Source organism: Trichogramma pretiosum, unplaced genomic scaffold (assembly GCF_000599845.2).
Source record: "Trichogramma pretiosum strain Unisexual culture from Peru unplaced genomic scaffold, Tpre_2.0 scaffold123, whole genome shotgun sequence".
Taxonomy (NCBI): domain Eukaryota; kingdom Metazoa; phylum Arthropoda; class Insecta; order Hymenoptera; family Trichogrammatidae; genus Trichogramma; species Trichogramma pretiosum.
In genome coordinates this window covers 120,597-137,368 of record NW_019641684.1, presented here as the reverse complement: position 1 = coordinate 137,368, position 16,772 = coordinate 120,597, and the positions used below count along the sequence as shown (strand labels likewise).

The 16,772-nt window shown below is 42.2% G+C and overlaps 3 protein-coding genes across 5 annotated transcripts in view; all 3 read left to right on the top strand.

The window, feature by feature from the left end:
• Window positions 1-61: 61 nt before the first annotated feature.
• Window positions 62-556, top strand: LOC111694161. The gene is made up of 2 exons (XM_023461139.1): window positions 62-138; window positions 199-556. Exons 1-2 carry the CDS (start codon window positions 106-108, stop codon window positions 538-540), a joined length of 375 nt encoding a protein of 124 aa, XP_023316907.1. The 5' UTR covers window positions 62-105; the 3' UTR covers window positions 541-556.
• On the top strand, window positions 334-12,667 carry LOC106656750 (poly(A)-specific ribonuclease PARN-like). 2 transcript variants are annotated; one of them, XM_023461137.1, is made up of 12 exons: window positions 1,091-1,183; window positions 1,566-1,779; window positions 1,883-2,161; window positions 2,232-2,514; window positions 2,599-2,720; window positions 2,792-3,015; window positions 3,089-3,158; window positions 3,270-3,325; window positions 3,397-3,483; window positions 3,577-3,775; window positions 10,953-11,104; window positions 12,402-12,667. In XM_023461137.1, exons 1-12 carry the CDS (start codon window positions 1,165-1,167, stop codon window positions 12,458-12,460), a joined length of 1,764 nt encoding a protein of 587 aa, XP_023316905.1. In that variant the 5' UTR covers window positions 1,091-1,164; the 3' UTR covers window positions 12,461-12,667. The 2 variants fall into 2 exon arrangements, with proteins under 2 accessions (XP_014233368.1, XP_023316905.1); XM_014377882.2 differs by lacking the exons at window positions 10,953-11,104; window positions 12,402-12,667 and adding an exon at window positions 4,647-5,171 and having other exon boundaries at window positions 334-1,183.
• A 578-nt stretch (window positions 12,668-13,245) lies between these two features.
• Window positions 13,246-16,772, top strand: part of LOC106656770 (cell division cycle 20.5, cofactor of APC complex-like) — a 34,017-nt gene continuing 30,490 nt past the window's right edge. For both annotated transcript variants that reach the window (XM_014377918.2, XM_023461141.1), the window contains exon 1: window positions 13,246-13,596. In XM_014377918.2, the coding sequence (XP_014233404.1) occupies window positions 13,381-13,596 (216 nt within the window). In that variant the 5' untranslated portion in view covers window positions 13,246-13,380. The remainder of the gene's footprint in view (window positions 13,597-16,772) is intronic.

The following is a 16,772-nucleotide window of genomic DNA, read 5'->3' as shown; positions in this document are numbered from 1 at the left end:
TATCATGATTGTTTATTCGCTCGTACGTCGGAATATTTCATTATTCGAAAATGTTTTCCGTTTCAGTTAAATTGAATTGCGAAAAAGCAACTGTGCCAATTTAAAATGATTAATTTGCTTTTCAACACAATACGTATTGTAAGTGGGAAAAAGCAAACGAATCATTTTGTATGAGGTGCGCCGACGTTATGATTTCAGAATCGGCATCGGTACAAGGACTGGGAATCCAATTTCGGAGAAACATCAACCGAGTATAGATTTTCGGACGGCGAGGCTACAGAGTTTGTATTCGCACGGGCCGGCGCTGTCGAGCTGTCATTGTTCAATCGTCGCGCAATACAAACGTACACATCGATGAATCGGTCCGTTCAAGCGAAGACTGTGATTCATAATTACACGGGTATGTATACACGAACCGGTGGGCCGAATAATCAGCGAAAAGAAGCGTTTGCAGATGCACTTGAGCCTCGTGATAATTGTGAATTAAAGAATTGTGATGGTGCGCGTGACTTGTACATGACTCGAGCCGAGTGCCTGTAATATTTTTGAAGCTCGAGACGACTGTTATACGCTGCTTCTCCGCTGTAACACATTGCGCACATGGTATACACCTTATCATGCAGAGAAAACTATAATCTGCGTATAGCTCGGCACATAACCGTTTCTTCTATCCCGACGATTCAACGATCTGCCGCCGCTGCTGCCGAATTCACGAACTAAGGTTGCTATAGGACATTATAGCAATGAGCACCTAGCATTTATTACAACGTGATCGTACGACTACCTATCGAAAGTGTATATATAGGTAATAACGTTTGCATTTAGAATTTGCGGATTCGCATCGAAGCCATCGCATCGTTTACATCACATAAAAAATAATAAGAACGAGGGGCCAAAACACGGAGAGTCTGGAGCTATATCGGCTGGTTCGAACCTTGACTTGGTCTGCGGCCGCGTGCTCCAAAATATAACGGCTCGTCAGCGTAGTCCGTTATATACACACACACAAACACATATCATTAGCCCGTTCGGATAGTCAACATTGCTGATTTAAATTGCGCGTACGATTGCGCCATCGATCCAACGATTATCGTCATCTTATGTCAATAAATTGAATCTCTTCTGTACTTCTGTCTTCTTCGTTAATGTTCTTTGTTGACGACCATGGAGGTGACTAGAGAAAGTAAGTTATTTAACTTTTTCATCTACTGTTGCATTCATTTTTCAATTTTTTTTTGTTTTTTTCCTCTTCTGATTACTTATTTTCTCTCTTTCTTGATATTCCTTTGAAAAATACAAGTTACTTGAACATTCATTTAAATCAAACCCAATGAGGGATCTGTTATTAAACAAACTTGAGAGGTTACATTCATTCATATTTTCTATTTACTTTTGATTCATTTAAATGTCAATTGTAATTATAAAACTCAATTATTAATATTTTTTGATTCACACATCTTGTTTTTTGTAATTATTGAAATCCAAAATTTCTTTAGAAACATTCAACATTTTCTCAAAATTTTGAATTATGAATTATTTGTTTGAGTAACCTTTTACTGTCTCAGATTTTCAGGAAGTGCTGACAGAGCTGGATGAAGTATTGAAAAATGCTTCTTTTCTGGCAATTGATGGTGAATTTACTGGGTTAAATTCAGGTCCAGAAGCTACTGCTTTTGACACTCCAGCTCAGTATTATCAAAAACTAAGGACCGGATCTATGAATTTCTTACTTGTTCAATTTGGTTTATCCGTTTTTACTCATGACAAATGGGATAACAAGTATGTAATTTATGTTATTTGATTTTTACTAATTATGAGATTCAATAATGATAAAAAAAAGGAATTAAAACTAATTAATTATTTATCTCACTACATTTTACAGGTATAGTCAGCGGTCTTACAACTTTTATGTATTTCCAAAACCATTTGATCGGTCATCAACTGATTGTCGGTTTATGTGCCAAGCTTCTTCAATAGCTTTTTTAGTCAGCCAAGGCTTTGACTTTAACAAACTCTTTAAATCTGGAATACCTTACTTAACTAAAGCTGGAGAAGAAAAATTGCAAAAAAAAATTGAAGACAGACATAAGTTGAGAGACAATGGAAATTATGATATTATTCCTATACCTGAAAATGATAAAGCACAGATGGAAGAAATTTGGTAAACTATTTACTCTATAGAATTTTCTTTCACACACAAATAATTACTTATAAACATACTAATGTTAAAGTTCTAGATTAGAGGACTTTGTTAAGTCTGAAGATGAATCTTACGTTTTAGATAGGTATAATGCATTTATTAGAAGACTGATACACCAAGAAGTACAATTGAGGTGGCCAGATAAAATTAGGTTGGAAAATAAAATTGAAAATGGTAATTGTGTGGTTATTGCCTATAAGACAGGTAATAAAGAAGAAGAAGCACAGAGGGAAAAGGAAAGACGTGAAAAAGAAAAGCAAGATATTCAACAAGCAGTTGGACTTAGTGCACTGTTACAAAAAATTGCAGATTCGGTATGAGTTTTTCTTTTGTAAAGAGTAGTTAAAGTTACGTATATATTATAACAGTTTTAAAATGTTTTTCATTTTTTTTTTCAGGGTAAACTTATTGTAGGACACAACATGTTGCTTGATTTATGTCACATTATCAATCAATTTTTTGGTCCTTTACCAGAGAGTTATACCGAGTTTAAATCTCTAGTTCATGGTCTTTTTCCCAAGTTAGTATTGAAATTAGTGTAATAATTTGAAAACATGAAGGACATAATTAAAATATTATTTTCAATTGCAGGCTCATAGATACAAAAATTATAAGTCAATCAGCTCAATTTAATCAATCAGTTCCTTCGATTCTCAACCAATTATTTGAAGCTCTTCAATGTTCACCATACTCTTTACCTACCACAGAAGATATTGAAGATAGAAGTTATTCATTAAAAGAAGATAAATCACATGAAGCTGGTTATGATGCTTATATGACTGGTCTATGTTTTATTGCCTTATCCAACAGGCTAGGTGAGTTTACTTTTTCAACAATGTAAATTAATGTTTGAAATCAATCAATAATACTGAAAAAATTTATAAACAGGTGCTCTTCAAACGCCAGAAGTACGACCAGTACTCGCTGATTCCCGGCTTTTAGCTCCATACTTAAACAAGTAAATATATTTTTATGTATAATATATATTTTTTTTTCTTTTGAAAAAAACATATAAGTTGTTTCTTAAACAGTCAACTATAATCTTTTATTTGTATTTTTTCATCCTCAGATTGTGCATAGCAAAATTGAAAGATTACCCTCACATCAACTTAGTTGGAAACGATCGTAAGTTAATTAAACTATTTTAATAACAAAATTATAAAAAATTATAAATAATTGATTCATATTTATTATAGCTAATCCATGCAGAGACCACATTTTTCATGTCACATTTCCAAAACAATGGAGAATAAATGATTTAACCCAATTGTTCAATCCATATGGTATGATTCAATCAAATATATTTTCTACTGTTTTCTTTAAGCATTAAATTTGTTTTGAATAATGTTATACTCATATTAAAACATTAAATGCAGGTGGTGCATATGTAGCATGGTTAACAGATACTACCGCTTATGCCGCATTACACAAGAAAGATCAAGTTAGTGCTGTAGTGAAAAATTTGCTTAAAGGATCTTCAAAATTATTCAGCCTCAAACGTTATAAGGATCATCAGGCAAGTGTTGAAAGTGAAAACTCACAACCAAAATTAGATAGAAAACGGAAAATATCAGAGTGAGTAATAAAATTTATTTGCACGATAATGCATGCTAAGCTAGTGCTAAATACGAGCTAGTTAATTATACGTAAATCTTAAGTAATTCGACTATTATTAGATAAGTTGAATTGTTTTATTGTCCTTCTTTATTGCGTTTTCATTTTTTGTTTTGAAATGAATGGATAATTCATGAAAGACACAACATGAATATTTTTCAATACTCAGAACAGAGACTGGCAGCCACGATGGATCTGCAGGAACTTATTGTAGAGTTATGTAAAAAAAAGCTCGAGTCCTTACTTGACATCAGAAAAACTTTAATTCAGCTATAGTCAATAAGGTTTACTGACTTTAATTAATCACATGTAATAACGTTAGTATGTTTGTTCAATGCAAATGTTTACCTTGCATTAGATTCAATTAGTTTTGAATGTTCTTGGCTAATAGCAGTCTATTTTTTTACGTAACGGTTTTTAATACAATCAGTTTGATTTTTGAACTTTTGAAGTAACAAATGTTTTAAAAACAATTTTTATAGTTTCAATAATGAATATTTTAAGTTGGAATTTGATTGATTGTTTGTTATGAAAAGTTAATAAATCTTTTTTTTTTATAAATGACAATAATCGCAAATTATTAATGCATGATCGTATAAGTGTTAATTATCAAGAAGTAGTAGAAATAATAAGAAAAAGTTTTTCGGATGTCAGGTTTTTAGTACTAGCTAAAGTTCTATGTCAAAAAAGACATTAAATCAATCAGATAAACATTTTTTTACTCAATTCAAAATTTCGTGGGAAGATTACGTTAAAATAAGTTTATTAAAGGATTTTCATAAAAGTGTTTTGTTGAAAAAATTTTAACTCTAAATTACTTATTTTTTGATAGAAATAAAGTTTATACTCTCGTGAGAGTACCAAGAAACGATTTTCCAAATCGTTACGGCTTGCCAATAAGAATATAAGGAAAAAATTATTCAACCGTAAGAAGAGCTTTAAATAGAGATTTAGTCATTACATACCAACCGATTTGGACAAGAAAGAATAATCTTCTTGCTCAAGTCTTTTGTAATATCGTATAAGTTTTAATTTTTTACTGTAAGATTTATGAACACATTGAAAACCGAAGCGAAACCACGTTGATAAAGTAAATAAGAATTAGATCTTGGACACTCCAACAAAGAAGTAAATTTGTTGCTATGGATTTTGTTTTTATAAAAATCTGAAATTTAATATATTTACTTTAATCAAAAAGTAAACAGTCAGTGCTGATTTTATCATGTAAATGTGTGATGAAAAAAATGCGGCGCGAATCAACGTATAAAAATACGAATGCATGTAGAATTTCTTATGTTTAAGAACAGAGAACGAATGTGTTGTAAAAATGTGACTGAAAATATATATTTGTTTTACTTGACAATTCGTGAGTAACTAATGTTTCATTCAATTTCATGACGTACTCATTGCACTCGGATAAACATTTAGAATCATCGCAAGCGCGACAAGTGAATGAAGCTATATTGCATTCGACATCATCCATCATGGCTGGCACGTTTAATGTTTTTGTGGCGTTGATTAATTGCCCAGGAAAAATTACTACACAGAAATCTAGCCCCTGGCGTTTCGCTTTTCCTCGAAACAGAAGCTTTTGACGCTCGTACGAGTACTTGCACACAAGTCCAACAGCTCAGATAACTTAAAGCTTTACTTAGCAATTGATTAAGGATAAACGATTCATTATTATTAATTGCAAGCTTATCGAGCTAACGAGCGCACATAATTGACAAATGCAAATAGCTAAGCAGTGCTCGGTGGACGAGTCGAGTTGGCGTCGGCTCGGATCGTATCGTTGTCAAAATGACGCTTATTTATTGCGCCTCTCGCGGCTGCTCATGCTCACGATGCCGCTTCGGGCGCGATAGTCGTGGGGTTGTGGTCGCGCTCGTGCAGCAACGACACGAGTCAATTAGCATTCGGAAAAAAAACGAGACGCTGCGCTCGAGCACGGCTTCGAGGCCAAAAAGACCTCGAAAAGAATAACGAGATATAAATGGGAGTCGGTGCAGCGCGCGAGCCACGATAAAAGCTGACCGGCTCTTGAGCAATTAAGAGCGCTCAACTACGACTGGCCCGAGAGCTGCTGGATTTGGCCCGAGGAAGACGCTGCTGGGACAGTGTCGAGGAGAGCCTCGAACGTTGTACCGGCGCTAGACGCACTCGAAATTGATAGGAAACGATTTTTACAAAAAAAGAAATAAATAGTTGACACGAATTATCTAATTTATTTGACGGGTACGGTGAACCTATGCTGCAATCTAGTATATGATCGAGTCCTCACCGAAAGCAGCATACCGAACCTCCGAGCGCTCGAGACTCAGGAAAAATCGGCCTTAATTAGACTCGCGAGTCGACGCACATAACAGGAAACTCGTTCGAGCTGGCGCTCGAGTTCGACAGCCACGAGTTTCTTCGGATGCTCGTCGCCGAGTATAGTCGAAGGTTATGCCCATTAAATAAGCTTTAGACTCGATTCGAACAGTTAATCGGGCGTCCTCTGAGACGATGCGTTGCTTTGGGGAATTGCAGATCCGCGGTACTATACGTACGCCTTAAGCATAATTAATTGCTCAATCGAGCCTTATGCGGGGAGGAGAGTATCGGTCCAAGTCGCTTTGCTAATTTTTATCGCCTTCTTCAGTATTACCACTAATTCTCTGTTCTCGTGCCGGCAGTTGGATCGCTTATTTCGCGAGTCCTCAGTTTTTTGCTCCATCTTTGCGTCTATTCAATTTGACTTTGTTTTTTCGTTTCGCTCGGTTGGCTTGGGACATTTTTGCGTCTCGTATGGCATCGGATAAAAAGTCCACGAGTCGGACTGTAAATCGTCAGCTCGAGCTACAGGTCAAAAAGAGAGAATCGACTGGTTTTTAGTCGCTCGATTAAAAGGTGCGCGCGCGCGCGAACCGAGCAGAAATTCCAATTCGAGCGCTGCACGTACACACACATGGCATGTACGAGTAGGCGCATACACGGAGCAGCGGGCGCAGGTGCGGATAGGCAGTTGGAGCAGCTACGAAGAGCGCATTAAATAATCCGGCCTCGAGCGTGCGCGGCAATCGGCGCTAATAGTGATTTATGTCTCTCGACTCGATTGCAAATCGCAAATAATCCCGAACGCGCAACCATCCGGCTCCGAGTGGAGATCCGCGGAGCCGTGCGCATTTTAATGAAGCTTCCCTCGTGGCCATTAGCCGCGACTATTAGCACCCGCGGATCGGCTTCCGCAAAGTAGCGAATTCTCGCCGTCGCACGCATAACTCATTTCTGTGTCGACCTGATGGATTTTCATGCGCGTTCGCCGACCGATTGTGCCTTGCTATATGGAAATCCGTCGTAGACAACAACTTTGTCGCTACTTTGTGTTCGCAGTACGAGACGAAGAGTAAACTTTGTCGGGTCAAAAATGTTTGGCTAGGCTTGCTCTTTTCGATATCGAAAGTTCAGCGCCCGAGTACAAACGAGCCGACGCTGTTAGAGCGAAGCGAATATTTTTCCCTCTGGCAGAAATCCGTAATTTCGAGCTCGTATACGGCCACGCAGGGAGCGTAATAATATTAACCGGCGTAAATCGGCTCGAGCAGATAAAAATCGGCACTTCTCTAGTCCTGTTCTGGCCACCCTCGTCCCTCGCTGTCTGGCTCTCTGGTTGCTCTTGCATAACAATAGGTGAAACAAAAGGCTCATCAAGTGATAATATCGAGAAAAGAGAGAGAGAGAAAAAACTGCTGCTGCTGTTGATCGAAGCCAGGCGCAGTGCAGTTGGAAGTTGGGCGCACGCGCGGCCCAACCGCGAGCGTACAACTCGCCTCCTTTAGTCCTTTGGGTAACTGCACCGATGATAATCGGCGTCGTGCATTTATATATAGGTAGCTGCGATGTAGGTGTATCGGAGCGTCTCGAGGCTCGCGCCGCAGAGTAGCCTCGCAATCGGTCCATCTCGTCTGGTCGTTCTACATACATGCGCACAAACACACAGACACACGTCGCGTCACGGTTTTTCATTAAGATCGGTAAGAAGTCGGCGTGACTCGGCTGAAAAGTCTCGGCAGCAGACGCATTTCTCCCGTCCGTCCAATGATTGCGGAGCTTTCGCGCGGCCGACTGTCGAGTTCCTCCGATCGGGGTGCGCGCGCGTCAGAGGAGCAGCAGCACGAGCAGCACTCGCTACACTAGCTCATTTCTGCATCATGCATCCACTGCAATCGGTCGGCCGCGCGACTAATGACGGCTATACAGCAGCAGCAGCAGCAGCGGCTCGGCTGCAGTCGAGGCTAGCGGCCGATAATCGAGATCGCGAGATAATCGAAGAATGCACTTTGCTCCGTATAACGAAGCTGCTCCGTTGCGGTGGCTGCTGCCTGTGGTGCGCGTGCAGGTGAGCTTTTTCTCTTTGCTCTTGCTGATCGTTGAGCTGCTGCTGCTGCTGCTCGGCTGTTGTGCGCGAGTTGCGGCTGGTGTTGGCGGCTCCGCCTTCTCATATACACGGCGTACGCCTCGTTACGAGTACCGCTATTATAACGCAGGAGCCGTGGCGCGCGTACGCGGGGTGGGTGTGGTCGCCGCCGCCGCGCGGATATATCCGTATACGCCGCACGCCAACAAAACTCGACGAAAACGAACGACGAGATTTTCCCCCCGAGATACGTATATGCTTCGTACGTGCCAGTGCACGGCTTAGAACGCGTCTGGCCTAATTGAAGGATGAACCGAGAATTCGTAGGCAGCTTCTTTGGATGATATCGCGCAGCGAGCCTGCACCGTTTCATACCGATCCGAACGATCCTTTATGAAACAGCCGCAGACGCGTGTACGATCCCTCGCTTATATGGTCTTTTTTTTCTCTGCTACTGCTACTACGAGCTCGGCTGCCTCGTCGACGCACTCGCGCCTGATACGAGCCGTCTCTCGCACGTGCGGATTCACCGCTGCTATACAGCAGTAGTAGATATTATTATACAAAAGGCAAGATGCAGTGCAGCAGCAAAACTTTTCATACTTCATTAGCTTGGCTCGATTATCGCGCTCTTCTCTCTTTTCTCTCTCTCTCTCGGATCGAGCCTCTCTTTCGAGTCCTTTTTACTTGTACTATACTGCGTTGCGTTTCCTACCGTATACACGCGTGTCTGCGATACGCGTGCGCGCACAATTTTATACGCTTTGCACATTAGTCAAAGTTGAAATTTATCTAAGTTATGAGCTTGGGAGCTCGCACGCATGTAGCTACACACACACACGCGGGTGACTTTGCGTTCGCGTTCGCGCGCCGTTGGGAGTCGACCACGGTTAAGGCTCGGCTCGGCTCGACTAACCCCTGTATAAAAATGACCCGAGTCTCGATAACGATCGGCTGCTAGCTCTCGGCAACCCATGCCGCGTAGCGATGTGCCTTTTCTCGCTCGTGGCACTGCGAAATTGCGTCGTTCGGGCCGGAGCACCGACACGATCGCGCGAGTAAAACCGGTGTTTAATTTTATATAGGCAATCGTAGTCTTGTGCGCGCCGCTCTGCTGCACTGCTATGTGTGCGCTACGTGGGGAGGCTTTCGAGCTTATTTCGCATCGACGGGACCCGCTGCAGATTAGCGGATTTTCGCGCCTTTTTTTTTTGCCGATCGCCCGCGCGCCGCAACGAACCTCGACGTGCATATAATTTATATATACGGCTACTGGGGGGCTATATAGGCGCTCGAGGCACATGCACGTACTTGGAGATCGCGTCTGGCATTCTTTGCTCTCGTTACATTTTGAGCCACCTGTTGGCTGGGCCGCGGCGATGAAAATCGATCGAGCAGCGATAGCGTATACGTGCAGGCCGGCGCACGCCAATGTAATGTAGCACCTCGCGGGCGCGGGGCCTTTTTTTCTTCTCGCCTTCTCGACTATCTCTCGAACGATGCTCTGCTCGGCTCGTTCGCAGGCATCTCTTTCAGCGCGTTCAACTCTAATTTCAAGCTATTTAATAGGCGATCGGCAACTGTACTATTGCGTGATTAGCAGCTTAACTCGTATTTGTGTAGCTGCTACATTATATAAATAAGTCTCGCGGTGTCGACGGATTTTCCTCGACTCGCTCGATGTATCGAATTTTCTCCTCGTCGGGCTCGGGCTCGACCTTGCTCCACGGGGTAATTATTTTACTCTCGGAAAATCACAATCAGCTTTACGGACTGCACTCGCGTATACACGCTGTAGAGGAACTATGTATTAGATGGGCAGCCCCTATGCGCGTATGTTGCACCTATTGGCTATATGGGCACTATACCGCACGTATAAATATATAGTGGCTGGAGCAATCGCGTTAAGGCGCATTTAGCCGCGATAATTGCCGTATATTGGAATAAGGTTGGCTGGCGATCGCGCGCCCGTGTAACGGCAATGCGCCGCGGAAAAAGATAGTCGAGCGAGGCTTTTTTCCCCCCGAAGATATAGAAAACTGTATAAATATGCGCCTAACGCGCCCGTTGCTAAACGGCTCTCTAACCGTAATATAAGTATTGGCCGTGTACGGCCTATACTGCAGCTGTATGTATATTTATACGTATGATGGCGATGCTCGCCGAGGCTCTTATCAGCACTCTCCGACCAAGCTCATTCTTCATTTCCATTTTATATTCTCTGCGCGGGCCTAATTATCATATGTAGCAATGACGATAGCTCGCGCCGCAGATAAGCCACGCTCGGCATTTCGAGTGCGCATATATGTGCGAGGCTGCGTGTGCATCGTCGTCGAGTGCATCGGCTCGACCGATACGAGGGACGCTTCGCGCGTCTTGGCCGCGTGTCTTCTTGCAGCTGCCAATATCGAGTACGCGAGCCGACGCGACCATTTCACTTGTTAATGACTCGCCGATTTAATTGTAATGTATGTAACGCCCCGACCGTACGCGGCTCTATAGTCCCGAGCAACGAGCATTCGACACCGATGCTAATGGCCTGTATATAACTGCCAATAGGACTAACGGGCGCAGTAAAAGAACCTGCAAAAAACCTCCTGACCTTGTTATTAATTAGTTATTGCGCTCTACGCGGAGCCATTACGATAAGACTGCGCTTCGGGCCATTTTCCCGACGCAGTAATGTTCGTATGCACGTATAATATGGATATAAATTTATTGAAAACGATTATGATTTTGCAGGGACGGTGAGAGCAGCCCGACGAAAGTTGAAGCTGGCCAGGGGGAAGGAGCCAACGACGTTGACGCGGACGAAGCTGCGCCGCTGCATCCCAGCACGGCCGGGGCCACCAAGACGCAGCAGCAGTCCAACGAGGGTTGGGAGGTGGCATCAGGTAATCATGAGAATACTACACAATTAGAGGCCGGTAATTATAGTAAAGTAAAAGCCAAGAGTCGAGGCAGCGTCGCCGAGGAGTTCAGCTTGGTGCGCAAAGTGCGCCTGAAAAGTTGGCCCGCGCGAGCGTGCAACGCGCCGCCGCCCAGTCTCGCCGCCTCGACTCGCTACACGCTGCTGAGCGACTTGGCCGGCTCGGACGAGAACGACGACGACGCCGACGGTAACGACGGTAACGACAACGACGACGACGAGCAGCCCCCGGCCGAGACCAAAGCCGCCGCCAGCTGGACGCGCTCGAGCCCGAAAAAGTCCCTGGCCAGAGGCCCCGGCAGCCCCAGGAGACGCAGCGTCGCCGCCGCCGCAGCAGCCAATTGCAGGCAATCGAGCAAGCGACCGCAAAATGCCAAACGCTTTAAAAAGCGCCCCAAAATCTCCTGGTTCGTGGCTTTTCAAATCGCTGTGGCCTTGCTGCTCGCTTGTTACGTTTTCGTAAACTCGAGCTCGTCGTAGTGGGGCGCTGGATCGGGCCGCGGGCCACTCGTCGTCGTGTACCCAAAGCCGCGACTCGCCTCGCGCGCCGCCGCCTCGCTGCAGACACGCCAATTCTCTCGACTAACTTATATCATCATTTACATTTGTTATATATTTATTTAATTTTATAATCATTGAATATTGTTGTCATTAAAGTTATTAAAATCATGAATTACTTTTGTACGAGTACTTATGAAATTTCGACTATTTGAATCAATATATAGTGTGCGAGGAACAATTTGTTATATATATGCTATAAAAATGTGGTTTGTCTCGTTGATTTTGAAAATCGCCAATTTCCACATTGATCGTGTTACAATATACTGACCGTTGAGTATGTTGTTGTTAATGGGAAACGTCAATCAATGAAATGTCTCCGTTTCTTCCCATAAAATTGTATATTCTCTTAATTAAATATACCATGTGTCGGGCGCTTCATTGTGCTACAAACGCATCTAATTGTAAATACATTTTTCTTCAAAGCACTCGGAAACAAGTGTAATTTCCGCAGGGTTTTGATAAATAGTACAACTATTTATATATCGAAACTTTGTCTAAAGTCTATATTTTTGCTCATGTTTTCTTCATTATATTATTTATATATAAATACAACATCATCATACACGACCGGTAACCTATTCATACATTTTTTCACCCGTCAAAGGCAAATGTATTTTTCTACTAGAGCAATAAATTTTTTGAATTTCCTAATCGCTCTTATAATTTCTATCTTTCAACCAATGATTTCCTTGTGTGCGCAGGTAAAAGAAGACGAAAACGCATCCGAACCCAAGGGACCGAGAGGACTGACGCGCGATAAAAAAGCGAAGCGAATCAAAGAGTCTTCCCCGAAAATCATTCGTGGGAGTAGAATTTAATAATGCATTCACAGCTCTTTAGATTCAAGACGAAATCGATTTTTTTTCATTTAGTGAAATCATCTAAATCTATAATTCAGTGATCAAAGAAGTTGATTTATTTCATTCGAACTTAACACCTTCTGTAATCTATTTGACTCAGATATGACAAATAAGTACAAATAAAAAATTCATTTTTTATACAATAAATAAAAGTTTTTTTTATCGACCAAATACTCAAAAAATAATCATTTAAACAATCATTTAAATCATAAAAAATGTACTTTTAAAATGTAAAAGAACCGCGATGATCACTTATGCTGACATACGTGAAGCAAGATGTTGACGAAACACTAATTATGATGTATAAATGTTGAAACTGATGTCCATTCAACAGTAATTTTTTTTTTTTTTTTTTTTAATAAAAAAGGATGTTACTTTTCTTCTTATTAATTTTAATGTAAGTATTAAACATTAGAAATAAAGCGATCCTTTGAAAAAATAAATGTTGAACACTCTATGCACTTGGTTGGACTGCAATGGATCCGCTACCACGACGACGGGCAAAAATCAAGTTGCCCCAGTACCTGGAGCATCGTTGGAGCGAGTTTCATGCGAAGCTCTTTAAATCGTCGCGTTTACAAACATCCCCGCCCGTGAGCGAATCGAGCCGATAATGACAACAAACGACTCGACGCTTGTACGCGTGAAGCTGCTCGCGCGTCGAAAGCAGAAATAGCTCTTAGTGTTTGTAATTCGATCGAATAGTGTAGAGAGTAATGTTTAGATATAAGCGTGCGTCGCTAAATCCGTTAGGTATTTCTGATTTTTTTCGTCAGCTGAATTCCGTAAAGTTTCATCGCATCGATTGCCGATTTTTCACATGTTTCGAGCGGATCCAACATCCATGAGTCCAGTGATCGAGCCTCGGCTAGTTTCGCGTCAGACTTTGGAAAAATTTGCTTCGGAGAACGACAGTTTGCGTTCGGAGAGTCGAGCGACTGGCGGCGATGCCGCCGCTGCTACCTCGACACCTGTGCGAAGCAGTGCTACCGATCCGACGCGACCGCGACGCTTACTCGTCCAGCATTTCGATACCGTGAGTCACTTCAATGCACAATTTATATTACATATTTATTATATTGTATGAAATTGCTACGCTGTATGATGGTTGACATAACGCCGAACGGTGATTTCCTCGTGGACGATGAATGCGTCGTGCATTTTTGGGATTTCCAAGGGCATTGCATCGATTGAAAGCAAGGCACATGCCGCATAGAAACCCCAACTCTGCTACAACGAGTACTTCCGAGCCACAAGCAGTTTTTACTTACCTAACAATTGTTTTTCGCCTCTCCTCTTTTGTTTTATTTTTCACAGTTTGCTCCTTACTTTTTTTTCAAGTTAGATATATAGTCCAATATAAACATGAAACATTTTAAACGCGTTTTCTGGGTTGTTTGCATAATTTTATCTTAGACAGCTTCGTAAGTTTTAAGAGAAATAATAGGGTAGACCCCCTCAAACAAAGAATTTCAAAAAATTTTCTATTTTTTCTCGAACTCAAGGATTCTTTTAGATATGGCAATAGAATGAAAACGTCTCCACTACTTAAAATCATAAAGGGTCAGTTATCGTTTAATCGATCAGATGCTTGACCACTTGAGTGCAATAACGTGAAAGCCCTAAAAATGATGAGGTGAAATTTTTTCAGCGACGTGTCATTTAACTGTTAATAGGTGTCAACGAGTCATTGCATACTCGGGGGTACGGACGTTCGCGTGTATAGAGCTAGTCCTCAGTACTGTGAATAGCGATTTTTTGCCCTTGGCTTTTGCGACTCGTAGCGCTGAGCAGACACTTTTTGCCGAGCCCCTGTACGGTTGCTCGTGTACCTCCGGACTATGCTTCGGCGTGAAAGATACAGAATATATAAAGGTAAACGGGACTACGCGCGCAGCTACTTGGTAAAAGGTGCTGCTGCTTATGTATGCATATACATAAGTGTATCGTGTGTATGTATAGGAGCAGCGGCTACACGGCCATTCAAGCTCAGTAATGATGATTCATTTGACGTCGTAGCTCGAGAGCAAGAGGGAGCAAAAAACTACTCGAAAACGTTGGCACGCTTTAATATTTATTGGACGGATACGTGTACAGGACGAATGTGTATACGCGATCTCGCGGGGCTTTTTGTCAATACCGATCGTGACTGGCTCCTTTCTTATTATCCAATATGCCATTTTTATTTCTATAAGCGCTTGCGCGCGCGCGATTTCCAAGCGTAATTCAAAGCCGCGCGGATTTTTCTGAAAAGTTCGCTTCTTCCTTTTTTCTTTGCTTTTTTGTTGTTGCTCGCTTCTTGGCGGCGCGATTTTTCTCAACGACCATTTCTCCGCCTATATCCTGCGAACGAATATCGTAAAGCGATTATAAATATGCCGTAACGTCTTCTTACCTCGGGAGCTGCGCACTATGGCAGGCAGAGAAAGAGAGGCAAAAAACATCTAGTTGGATCAGTCAGCCGAGTTGGAAAATTATCGCACCGATATAGCTTCGTAAGTTCAATATAATCAAACTATATTTCGAGACGTATTATGTACAGGCTCAGCAATGCTGAATAAGACATCCGTCACGGCGCAGGGAAATTGTGAAAAGATTGCCCGGAGCACATAAATACCGGCTTTTTTCTTCGAGCTATTGTACTTCGAGTTGAAGAATTAGCAAAACGAAGCTTCGACGATCGGGACGAAACAATTTTTATTTTAGCTTTACGGCGTTCCGGTATTAGGGGCTGCCTCTAGCGTTTAAGTTATGCACATGCTGTCTCGGTGGGTCCAACCACACATGGACAGAGCTCGGCGGAAAGTTGCGCTTTTTCACGTAGCAAAGCCACGAGGCGAGATACCGAATATCACGAGCACGATCGTCGCCGCATTTAAATTGGCCATAATGTACCGGTGGCGAAAATAAATAAGAGATACATGCGCTTGGAAAAGCCTTACCTTGAGACCATGAATTTATTGATGATAGCGCCAAAGGTAACTTGGGACTTAGCAGGCCAGTAGCATTTCATAAAACAGCCACCACAGGACCACTAAGGCCCGAACTACCTTCGGCCTCGACACAAAATTAGCTGATACAAAATAGAAACAATAACGCATTGTTTTCCCCGCTTTGCAGTTTACCTACGGAGCACAAAGGTTAATTTAATTAAACATAAATTCTCTTGGTATTTTCTTATGTATTTTTCATATAATGTAAGCTATTATATTATAATTTAATGAGCCGATAGGGAGGAACAGAGAGAGTAAGAATTACAATAAAAATGTCGTATTTCTCATCGTTTAAAATTGATTTTCGGTATAGAAACGGCTGTTTAAGCGCGAAAAAAATAATTTGAGAGTAATATTATTCCAACGTGATATATTTGACTGATAATTGAGTTGAAAGTGCGTCGTTATAATTTTAGTGACATTGCTCAGATTTCTTTGCAAAAGTATTTATAATTTGAAATAAAAAAAACTCGTATTTCAAATCAAGCCTGGTTACAGAGTTCGTTTTACGCAATAGATATCTGCATTTGTTTTATTTTCTAATTTTACGTTGAACTTCATGTAAATAATTTCGTTTGATATGTAATAAAAGTTTGAAGAAAATAATTTATGTACAACGTATTGCAACGACTGACGATATTTTAATAGAACTCGGGTTGTAATTTGTTCGAGTCGTTTGTTAAAAAAACAAACAAAAAATCGGCAGAGCAGGACAAAGGCGTCGTTGTTGCAGCTCCGAGAAGCCGAGCAGAGGCGCGCGACGCTCTCTCGTCTCGTAGCACGCTGCAGGTAACTAGATGCACAGGAAGCCGAGCGTCGCTCGGGTTAGGCTGGCGCGCAACTCAAGAGGGAATCCGGGCACATGAGCGAGCCTCGCAATCAAGTTGGCGCGCTCATATACGCTCGGAGCTAGGATGTTATGTGCGCGTACTGCAGGCTCGCGCGCAAAGAGAGAAAGAGAGAGAGGCAAAAGGAGCATTAGCCGAGTAGTCGGAGGTATATATCACGAGCCGCGAAGCCGCTAATCGGCTCTGCGAGGCCGAGGCCTGCTGCAGGTATGTTGGTGCGCGCGGCCGACGTAGGCCCCGAGAGGATCGAGACGAAGAGTCCGTAGCTGCTGTTGCTGCTGCTGCACTGGCGTATCCTGCCACATCCTGCCGTCAGCCGCATCATATATCCTCGGCGGCCGAGAACTGCCACACGGCGAGGGGCACTTAAT

Bases quoted from the DNA above. Each gene is read 5' to 3' on its own strand.
- LOC106656750 (XM_023461137.1), top strand. The intron at 2,162-2,231 runs GTAAACTATTTA...CTAATGTTAAAG, and splicing joins GCACAGATGGAAGAAATTTG to TTCTAGATTAGAGGACTTTG. The intron at 3,776-10,952 runs GTGAGTAATAAA...ATGATTTTGCAG, and splicing joins AGAAAACGGAAAATATCAGA to GGACGGTGAGAGCAGCCCGA.
- LOC111694161 (XM_023461139.1), top strand. From the start codon at position 106: ATGATTAATTTGCTTTTCAACACAATACGTATT. The intron at 139-198 runs GTAAGTGGGAAA...TTATGATTTCAG, and splicing joins TTTTCAACACAATACGTATT to AATCGGCATCGGTACAAGGA.